The sequence below is a fragment of the Pterocles gutturalis genome, unplaced genomic scaffold, assembly GCF_000699245.1.
Source record: "Pterocles gutturalis isolate BGI_N339 unplaced genomic scaffold, ASM69924v1 scaffold7405, whole genome shotgun sequence".
NCBI lineage: Eukaryota > Metazoa > Chordata > Aves > Pterocliformes > Pteroclidae > Pterocles > Pterocles gutturalis.
Window position 1 is genome coordinate 38923 of NW_010140646.1, and position 10511 is coordinate 49433.

Below are 10511 nucleotides of genomic sequence, written 5' to 3' on the forward strand. Positions count from 1 at the left end.
ACAGAGGGGCCGCAGGAGAGTTCCCAGAAGGGTGTTCAGCAGCAGCGCTGCCTTCGCCCACTTCCTTCCTTCTGCATGCGGGAACTCTGTGTAGGATTTCTGGTCTTTCCCATTCCGCTGTGTTTATCTTAAGAAAACGCACACCTTCAAAGCCAAGCAAATCCCACAGCTTTATATCTGACTTTGATACCTTTCCAAAGGCATGCGCGTGTTTCAATACTCGCCTCAGGTTGTGCGGTGTATTTATATGGCTGCGAAATACAGTTGTGCACAAACCCTTGAAACAGAGTGCTCCAGCTGTGAGAGGTGGCTGGATGCAGTCAGTTAAAGCTTGGGTGGGTCTGACCTGCCAAAAAAAACTTCTCTGACATCGGCTGCGTTACAGCCTGGTCCTTAGCACCCGAGCAAATGGCTGCTCTTGAGAGGGGACAAGAGTGGAGGTTTGAGTGTCTTTCTCTAGCCTGGTAGAGGATTGGGGCTGGCTGAATGTTAATGAGAGAAAACTTAACTTTCTTGGTGTCTTGAGCATCTCTTTGATGTCTCTGTCCTCTTCCTGTGTTTCAGAACATCTGCAAGAACTGCGGCGGCATCTTCTGTGAAGCCTGTTCAGCACATGAGCTGCCCCTGCCCTCCAGCATCAACCCCGAGCGCGTCTGCAATCCCTGCCACGAGCAGCTCATCCAGCAGTACTCCACCAGCCCCTTGTAGGGGGGGTTGCAGGGAGCAGCGACCAAAATTGTTGTAGCTGATGATGGTTTCTGGAGTTGTCTGGGGGAACGTGAAGAGAAGATGCTTGCCCGTGTTCTTTGGAGGTCAGAGAGGGGGAGCAGCTTCATGGTGTCCACAGTCTCTTGTGACTCAACCAGAGCAGTCTGAGCCTTCCCAGGGCAGAACCCTGCCTCCTCTCAGACCGGCGCTGTGCTGGGGAGGGCTGCTTTGGGAACGCCACGTCCAGTGGCCCCAAGGTGTGCCCCGGCATGGAGAGCACAGAGCCGTGTGTGTGTGTCTGTCCTGGAGCGTGTGGTGTGAAAGCATGCTGCTGCTAAGCAAAGGCTCACTGAGAGCAAAACGGGAGCGTTCTTAATCCTCACGTCTGGCTGGACTTGAAATGCCATCTCCCCTCTTCCTGCTGCCGCTGACAGTGCAGGGAGCCAGGTAGAGGCAATAAACCCTTTATGGTTTCGTTTCTTTGGCCCAGCCCGCTGGCTGTGGGCTTGCCACGCACATTACGATTGAAAACCCAACCAAAGCTGTGAAAGTTCTGCTGCGTGGCAGGGCTGGGCGTGAGAGCGGGGGTGGTGCTGATGCGAGCACCATGGAGAACTGATGCCTGCTCTGATGTGGCACAGACGTGCCGTAGGGCATCTCTGACCTTCCCATCAGGGACCTCACTGTGAGGTGACCACACAAGGGGGTCACAGCGTGGGGCTGTTCCTGCCTCTGTCTTGGCGTGGCAGCTGGAGGGACTGGGTTCCCGAGATCCCAAATTCTCATCGTGACACAGCAGGTTTGGGGCCGCTTCTGTCCACCTCTGCCCCTTGTGTGTGGGAAACACTCATTTTAATAAACCTGCTCCTTCACTTCTGGTTAGATCAGAAGGAAGGCGAGATGCACTCAGAATGCTTTTCACCTCCTCAGAGTTCTGATTTGAAACGTTTAGTTTTCACAGTTCACGCTACATCATTCGTTGTTGCTGTTACCTTGTTGGAACTGTTACTCCAAAGACCGGGGTGGGTTCCTCCTTTAGCACGGAGCTGTCAGTTGTGTTTGGGCTGGCTGGTTTATACTGGAAACCTACTCCAGTCCATGACCACAGAATGTTTTGTAGGCCATGGAAAGCTGATGTGTTTATTTCTATGTGACCGATGCGTTTGGTTTTGTACACATTTTATTAGGGGTTAGCGGTTTAATTCCTCAGAGGGGATTTTCTGTTCGTTACACTGCCTGGAACTGCACTAAAAAGTGTCAGAGGGGAGGGTGTTCACATGGCTGGTGCTAGAGTTTGTACAGGGAATGACTCTCTTCTAGGCCTCAGCGTGTTCAGCCCCCCAAGTTCTCCAGCGCCTCTTGGTGCTGTTCAGAGCCAGAGCGCTTTCCCGGGGTGGGGGGGAATTTGTGTTCTTGTTCCCCTCGTAGTAATTCCCCTCACTTGCATTTCCTCGCTGCTGTCCTTAAAGCAGATCAGCTGTTGTAGTGCTGGGATGTGAGCAGCCTGGAACCCCAGCACGGGCACGCGGCTTTGAGGGGTGACACACCGGAGATGAGTGGAGCAGACATACTGAATGGAGTGGATTTAATAGTTTTGTGTACATACGGTACACATTTATGGGGTGTCACATTCTAGCATCCAAACCCAGAGTGACTCACTCCCCCTAAACAATTCCTGTGTGGATTAAACTGGAACTGGGGCACTCACTGGAAACAGGTTTAATGCTGGGGTGACCACAGTGACTGTTTGTGACCTGTGCCCAGCATTCTGCTGTCCCAGCAGGAGCAGCTGCCACTGGGCTTGCTCCACGTGTGGGCTGTCACTGTTGTGTAAAAGTGGGGAAACCTCCAGAAAGGAGGAGCCCCTCAGCGAGATGGCTGAGAACCCTCCAGAACACAGCTGGACATGCGGAAAGGCCAGAGCAGGACTGCGCTCGCTGCCAGCTCGCTCTCAGTACTGGATGTTTTATGTCGTGATGCTGCATGTGTTCACGGCCCGTTTGCTCAGGTACTGCTCGTAATGCTAGATGGGGGGCTCACACCTGGATGTCTAGACGGGGGGGAGCAGAAGGCATTTTTTTCTGATGTTACTTTTGTCCCACAAAAAAATAAAAACTTGATCATCTGTGTCCTGAGTGGTCTTTCCGTTCCATTCTGCTGTGGCTGGCACATGAAAGCATTTCAAAACCAGGAACGGATGCCAGATGCTGACACGGCTTGAGAGAAGCGTGGTAGGAGGGACAAGGTATTGGCTGTGCTACCCAGCACACCTCCTGCCTTCTGCGTCTGACGAGCTTAACTGGTGCTGGTGTTGCTAATTGCTAATACTGGGGGTTTATTAATGCTTTGTACACTTACGCGGCTGGAGACTAGAACTGCTCCACCCGGCAGCACATGCCATCCCTCCAGTGCAGCTGCTGCTGCAACAGCCCATCTTCCCACAGTAAGTCAACACCATTTATTACATGCCTTTACACAACGCTACACTGAATTTTATACAGTTTATCCTTGTTACTGACCAGCGACGCTTGATCTTTAGGCTCACGCTCAACGGAATGTGTCCGCTTTGGCCTATAAAGAAAGGAAGAGGAAAAAGGTGAATCACTTCCTTGCTGCAGATTATTGCTTTCCTTTTTTCAAGTACACCACGGTATTTTATTCCAAATTATTGCCTCCCATAACAGAATGGAAGACTTGGGCACCACTAAAAGATCTCGCTAAAAAAGGTAAGGTAACACAACACCTACACGGGGGGCTGCAGTAAGTCCTACAGCGGGAGGGATTTAATTCCACGGGGGCCACATTGGGATGTTCTGTGCCACTGGGGCAGGGAGGCTGTGCAGGATGAACGTCACAGCATGAATGTGCCCAGATGAGAAATCCAGAGCTGCAGGGCCCCTGGGGCTGTGGGGGGGGCTGTCCTCCCCCCCTGCAGCTGTGGGAGACAGGACCTCGGGGAGCAGTGGCCATCACCGCCCCCCTCTCCAAAGGGAATTTGGGAAGTGTTAGGAGTTGGCTGGGGCTTTCCCTAAACATCACGGGAATTTAATTTTTTTCCTGGTGCAAACTTTGTGTCACAGTTGTAGCTCTGCGAAACCCCTGTTTTTCAGCAGGGAGGGGACTTGATGGTGTTACAGTAGCAAAAAGCTGCCACCTTGCACCATGTCTGCCTTGGCAGGAGTGGCACCTCCCTCATGCTCACGCCCACCATAGGCTGCAGATTTTTTTCCTGTAAACCTTGAAGAGAGCTCCACAGGCTCTGTGCAACAAAAAACCCAAGAACTGTCCCTGCACCGGCCACATGCTTTTATCCTGGGGGATCTGGGTTCACAGGCGAGGCTGGATGTCTGACCGCAGCCCAGCTGTGACTGCTGCTTTCAGCCACTCTGGATTTTAGCCCTTAAACTATCTGAAAGATAAAGTATCAGCACTAGTAACTCTGAGGCAGTCCTTGCTTAAAAATGGAACAGGAACAACAAAGAAAAGGAGGCACTTACCGAAACTGAGAGCGTGCCACTGTCACTGGCAGTTTTGTCTGGCTTTTGGGTGTTCGTTCAGGAATAATTCAACGGCACTGCACTCTGCGGAACAACAGGAGACACGCAGCCGTGTTCAGTGACTTGAACATGTTACATTGTCTTTTTTTTTTTTTAAATTGCACAAAGCTAATGTCAAATGGTAATCTGGAAAGCTGTATTTATTATTTTGCACAAGGTGTTACCAAGAGCCTGACGAGCTGACAACCAACCCGAGCATCTGTGTCTTGGGGTTGTAAGACCCACCCCCCCGACTTACGCAGCTGTGACCCCTCCTTAGCCATTGCAGCGACCGCGTCCTCGTGGCTCTCGAAATGCACGTCTGCTTCTCCTGTGGCATCTCCATGGGAGTTGTATTCTACCAGGATCCTGGTGGGCTTCAGTGGAGCAAAAAACTGAAAGGGAGGAAAACAAACACGTTGGGTGTAAAAGAAAGTACAGAACAGTACCACGCTCCAGCACCAATAAACTTTCTGTTTTAGTCCTAAAACCTGTCCCGCCATGGGGGTCTGAGCTCCTGAGCACCAAAAGGCACCTCTCCTCCCTCTGGGGGAACCTCAGGCACCCCCACATCAACTGTCCCATGGTGTGCAGCCCCCATCCCCGGTAAGCTCCTGCAGAGTAGTTCTTCACAGGAACAGAAATCCTCCCACAGTGTGTGTGTTCTGTACGTGTCCAAGTCATTAAGAATGTGTACATTGGCTCAGTGATGCTTTATACTAATAAAATTAAGTCAATTTGATATTAAAAAGATTCTGAAATTCATTTTTGTACAATCAGCGGTGATGCTTTATACTAATAAAATGAAGTCAATTTGATATTAAAATGATTCTGAAATTCATTTTTGTACAATCAGCTGCTCTGAAATCTAGCTAAGATCTTTATTTACAGAGGGGAGCGTATCATGGCTGTGCGTGAGGCCAGGGCTACCCTGGGAGCCTGTAACCTTCGGCAACACGACACCAGCTCATGTTTCCACATGTCCAGCCTGAAGCCATGCAGCACTGAGAACTAACACAGACACCAATAAATTAAAAATTTTAAGTCACTTTGTCTGTAGCAATTAATCCAGGGTTTGCATTGGTAATGACAACCGGAGTTCACTGCTAGTTTTACTGCTACTCACATTTATTATGTCTTGGGCACTGGCTTGGGAGGGAAATCCCCTCATGTGGACAAAGTGCAGCGGTGATGAGATGCTCTCAGATTCTAAAATGATCCCGGAGCTTTCCGTTCCTTCCCTGCACGATTCTGTGGAATGGAGGAGGAAAAAACCCAACACCATTAACGCTTCCAGTTATTGCCACTCTCACGTAAAAAGCTGTGGACACGCAGGGTCACGCTCACAGCAGCCGAGGGTAAAATGAAGGGGCCTCATGGAACACGCATGGCAGGGAGGGACTCACTGTTTCCTCTTTCAGCATCGGAGCCTCCCCTGTCGTTCGCTCCCCTTTCTTCAGCAGCAGGTCCGTGTTCTGTTCTCCCTCTGGGGTGGGTCACCGGCTGCCTGTGGTAAGGCACGTGCCTTTGCATGTGGTGCTTTCTACTGAGGTACACCTCGATGTATCTGGAATTCAAAGGAAAAGGTTACTGGAGGGGAGGAAAGCGTGTCAGGTAATTCAACTAGTGGGCACACCTACAGAGCAGCTGTTTGCTTTTAACTTGGGTGGGTGTAAATAAAAGGAAATGGAGACTGGGAACAGGAAGTAAGGAAACAGAGAAGAGGGAGCAGATGCTGTGCTGGAGAAGTGGTAGGGTTTGGAGTGGTCCCTTGCTACTGGATATTCAGAAAAATAAATTAGTGTATTATTAAAAAAAAAAAATCAGAATCCTGAGTAAGGTAAAAGCAAGTTTCTCCTCCAACCCCTGAGTACAGCTTAGGATTCTGGGAAAAAGCTGTAGATGCTTTTGTAATCAGAATCCTGAGATTCTGGGAAAAAGCTGTAGATGCTTTTGCTTGAAAAAAGAGAGGATCTTGTGAGAAGAGGATGGCATAGGGCTCAGGGCCCTCAGAGAGAATCACTGAGTGTGGATTCCTGAGAAAGGAGAACGGCCCAGGCGGATGTGGTCATGAAAGAGGCCAAGGCTGCTGAGATGGGCCAGCAGCCAACTGCGGGACTGGACCAAAGCTGGAGGTGAGCTGTGCTTTGTACAAGGTATCTGCAGATGGAGAGGTGAACAGTGCCTGGGACGGGGCTGAGGGGAAAGGGGAGGGCTGCCAGCACTGGGGAAGCACCAGGGAGCATGTGGAAACTGGGCAGGGGCAAGTACCTGCAGGAGGTGGGGGAAGTATCTGCAGGAGGTGGGGGATTCTGTGCACTTGTGGCTGGGCAGGTGGGGTCTGTCTGGCACTGCCTCCTCTGAATGCTCTCACCCCATTTTTGTAGGGATGAGGCTGCCTTCAGGAATACTTAAAAAGAACTGAGACTGTCTCTGATAGGCCCCAAATTCCCCCAAGCTATGAGCACTGAAGGTGCCTCTGCAGGGCACAGAAACCTGCAAAAGGCTTCATCTTCTTTTCTCCAGTTTTGTCAAGGTTCTTGGGTTACACAGAGTATTTCAGAGCGTGCTATTAAAAAAGAAGTGTTTTAAGCTGCGCAGTAAAGGTCTGATGCCACTATGAGAAAAAGAGAGCCAGAACTTCTGCTGAAATCCCAATCTAAAGTCTGAGTTCTAGATATTAACTGTATTAAGGACAACAGCTTCCTTAATAATAACTGGAGGGGAGAGCCTAGCATCAGCAGTTTCAGGTGCTGAGAAGGGAGCTGTAAGTCCCAGCACACTTTGCACCAGGTTCTTCCACCCTCAGGAGCCCCATTAAAGCACTCACCTACTTCCAATATATTCCTTGTGTCGTAACAGGGCTTTAGCTGCCATATCAGGAGCTGCAAACTGCACAAACGCTTCTCCTGTTCTTCTGTCTCCCCGGTAAACAAAAGCTATGTCAGATATTTCCAAACCTAAAGATGGGTGGAGAGAAAAAGGCATTTCCACTGTCAGGAACTTGTGCCATAGTTCTAAGACATCTCTTCTGGTTTTTGACAAGCTAACTGGCAGTTACTGAGTTCTGAAAAAACCGCTTGTGCTGACCTAAATACCTTTTTGTAATTTTTAATTTGGTTTGTCTCAGCTAGTTTTCACAGAAAGCTTAATTGACAATAATGAATTCACTTGAGGCTTCAAGTAACTATGAAAACAACAAACGAGTTCTAGATGACAAGGAGGTCCAGGGCACAAATGCTCTTGCCACTTCCTTATTATTACAGTAATTTTTTCCCATCTCTTTAAAACCCAAGTCAAATTCACTGAATAATCATAGAATAGCCTGGGTTGAAAAGGACCCTAAAGACCATCTAGTTTCAACCCCCCTGCTGTGGGCAGGGACATGGCTGTGCTGCGCAAGATTTTTTTGCGGAGCTTGTAATCCAGTGAACAGCTGTATCAGGCATGGCACAGTGCACACTGGGCTGGGCTCCTACACTTATTTTTCAGGAACGCCTTTCTGTGTACCCTTTGTGCCTTGTTCCTTTCTCAAAGGGTCTCCCCAAGCTCCTAAAGAAATAGAAGTAATTGCTTGAAAATGCTGCCCATGTTGTTTCACCACAAAAACTCTGCTACCAGATTCCTTTAAACATAGTTAATTAATGGCCATCAATTTAAGAATTTACTGTCAGCAGCCTTTCCTCTTGCCATGATGTTGGCTATTATAAGCCTTAGTGCTAAAGGCCTCTGCGTGCCTACCTGGAGTGGAAGAAGCTGAGGAAAACTGGTTTTGGTTCAGCCTACAACCCAAACTTTACCTAAGGAAATGTGATTAATTTTGCAAAACATCCAAAGGCTTCTTTCCTAACGAATGCAGGCAGCAGCCACCTGGATTGCCCTAGCACTGAGTGTGGGACATGTGTCTCCACTTGCTCAGCTGAGAACTGGTGCAGTTTAATTTCCCAACAAGCTGCTAATTAAAAAAGCCTGCAGTTAATAGTGGCATACATGATCTAGCTGTTGTGATTATACATCTGTGAATACTTTCACTTGTACTTTAACTATCAGACAGACATGTTTCCCCTCTTGACTTTGCCAAATTATGCACTGGTAGCAATCCAATTGCAGAGAATAGGATGTAGGTTCCTCTCTTTCCTTCCCCTGTTCCCAAAAAAGAGCGCTGCAAGTACTGATCCTAGGTTAGACCTACAGAAAGTCCAAGGTGCAGGAAAACTGAAGCCAAAATCTTCTTCAGAAAGCTGTAGTTACTTTTAGCTGCAAAGGGCCAGCAACTCCTTGTACTGTTTAAGGTGTCCAAGGTTGTAGGGGGTTCTGCAATTGTCACTTAAGAGAAACAGCAGCCTCGCTAAGCATGAACTGGGAGAAGTGAACACCTCCTCGCCACAGAGCACAGACCAGGCTGAGTTACCTGAGAAAAAGTGTGCGATATCATCCTCAGTGGAGCTGAACGGAAGGCCTCTGAGTAGCACAACTCCATCCCTTATGGCTTGTGACTCATTCCGCAGGTTCTGTAGCAAGCCCTCTACATCACTATCGTGTACTTCAAAAACTGCAAGGAATACAGGCACAGGACTCGTTTGCCTTCATGGCCCACAAAAGGCAGCACTCTGCAGGCCTTCTCCTTGGGCTGCATTCCCCCCTCCCAGCTTCAAAACTTCATAATGCTTCCTCCCCCACCCCATAAGCCATGGTCCCGCAGTGGTACCCCTCACTGCACAAGCCGCTCTGCTTTTCCTGCCCAGCCTGGGAAGTTTTGGCTCAGTGGTGCCTTGTTTGCCAATTTGCTGCTCTGCATGCTGCCCCCTCCCAGAAGCCTGCTTTATTCAAGCAGTTCTTATTCATTTCATGCCTCTTCTTCCAATATAACTTTTGCTGTTTCCAACTCACCCTTCACGTAGCGTGGGCCCATGTACCTCAGGTGCTTTTCCAATGCTCTCTGGACATCTGCTCTCGACTCCAGCTCGATCAAGGCATCCCCCCTGCGTCTCCCATCCCTGTTTAAGAGGAAGTGTATGCCGTTCTCACCGTTCCGAATTCTACAGCCTAGAAATCGGGGAACACATGATACAGAAATATACGCAACTGCATCAAATGTGGGGGTCTTTCCATCGCAGATGAAAACTGATTATCCTGCATATAGTGCTCCCTCTCAGCAGCGCAAAATACCCCCTGGAACAAAGGCTGGGGAACTCCTGTTTCTAACCTTTGCTCTAACACACTACATTTTTCACTGAAATTCATTTGACATCCATTAGCTTCCACCGCTGTAAAACTGGGTAATTTATACCCTCATCTTGTTGGAAACTTTTTGTTTTGGAGGTATTTGACATCTAGAAGAAATGTCTCTGTCATTTATAGTCTGCCTGCCATTTATAGTCTGCCTGCTCTGTTTCTTCCCCTAGGAATTCAAACTGACTGACTCTAGCTCAGCAGGTCATAAAACCATTCCAGAACTTGGATATGAATACCCAGGCTACTCTGGAAAGAGGCACTGGAATATTAGAGCATGGAGGGATCAGTCCTGCAAAGGTATGCACAAGCCTATTAATCAGCTCAGAAAGCAGCACTGAAGTTTCAACTAGGAAGTACTCAAATCCCTTCAGAGGGGAGTGGGGAAACAGCCACCCATAACGGTACTCGAAAGAATCACTTGGAACTGGATCAAAGTGTCTTTACTGGGAAAACACCGACTACAAAGATAAAGACTTGCTTAACTAAATACGAAGTGCCATACTGATGAGTTTCTAGCCATCTTCCTGCAGTTTGGAAGCTGGTTACTTGTTTTATATGCATGAATTGTGAATAATTTTACAATAAAATTAAAAAATCATCTTTCTTTGGCTAATTTTTTTTCAGTGCTCTTTCTGTTAGCTGATCATTAACTATTAGGTTCTATAACACCACGATGAACAGTTAAACAGGAAAATTAACTCCCTTACTATCAAAAAAGGTAAGCACATCTTCCTCGGTGCAGGAGAAGGGGAATCCTTGGGCCCTGATAAGAAAGACACTGTCATTCTCTGCCTTGGGTGACTCGGGCTCCTGTTCTGAGAGCTGACCTCCCTGGGACGGTGCATCTGTAACCTGTCACCAAAAACAAAAAGATTGGAAGCGTGCACATCGCGCCAGCGGTCCCCAGCAGGTAGGTACACGGTAACCGGGTCTCGGGCGGCGCGGGGAGGGAAAGGACAGGGAGAAGCAAGGACAAGCAAGCTGGTGCACATGGCGCACGCTGCTGCCGGGGGACAGCGGCGGGGGCCCTGC

The 10511-nt window shown here is 48.8% G+C and overlaps 1 protein-coding gene across 1 annotated transcript; it reads right to left on the minus strand.

Annotated features, from left to right (window-relative positions):
- Nucleotides 1-3179: 3179 nt before the first annotated feature.
- On the minus strand, nt 3180-10331 carry GRSF1 (G-rich RNA sequence binding factor 1; the record flags this gene model as incomplete). Its single annotated transcript, XM_010083748.1, has 8 exons — nt 3180-3279; nt 4491-4639; nt 5371-5495; nt 5651-5811; nt 7075-7204; nt 8656-8796; nt 9135-9290; nt 10187-10331. Coding segments are annotated over 8 exons (1107 nt in total), but the record flags the coding sequence as incomplete, so codon positions are not given.
- Between the last annotated feature and the right edge of the window lie 180 nt (nt 10332-10511).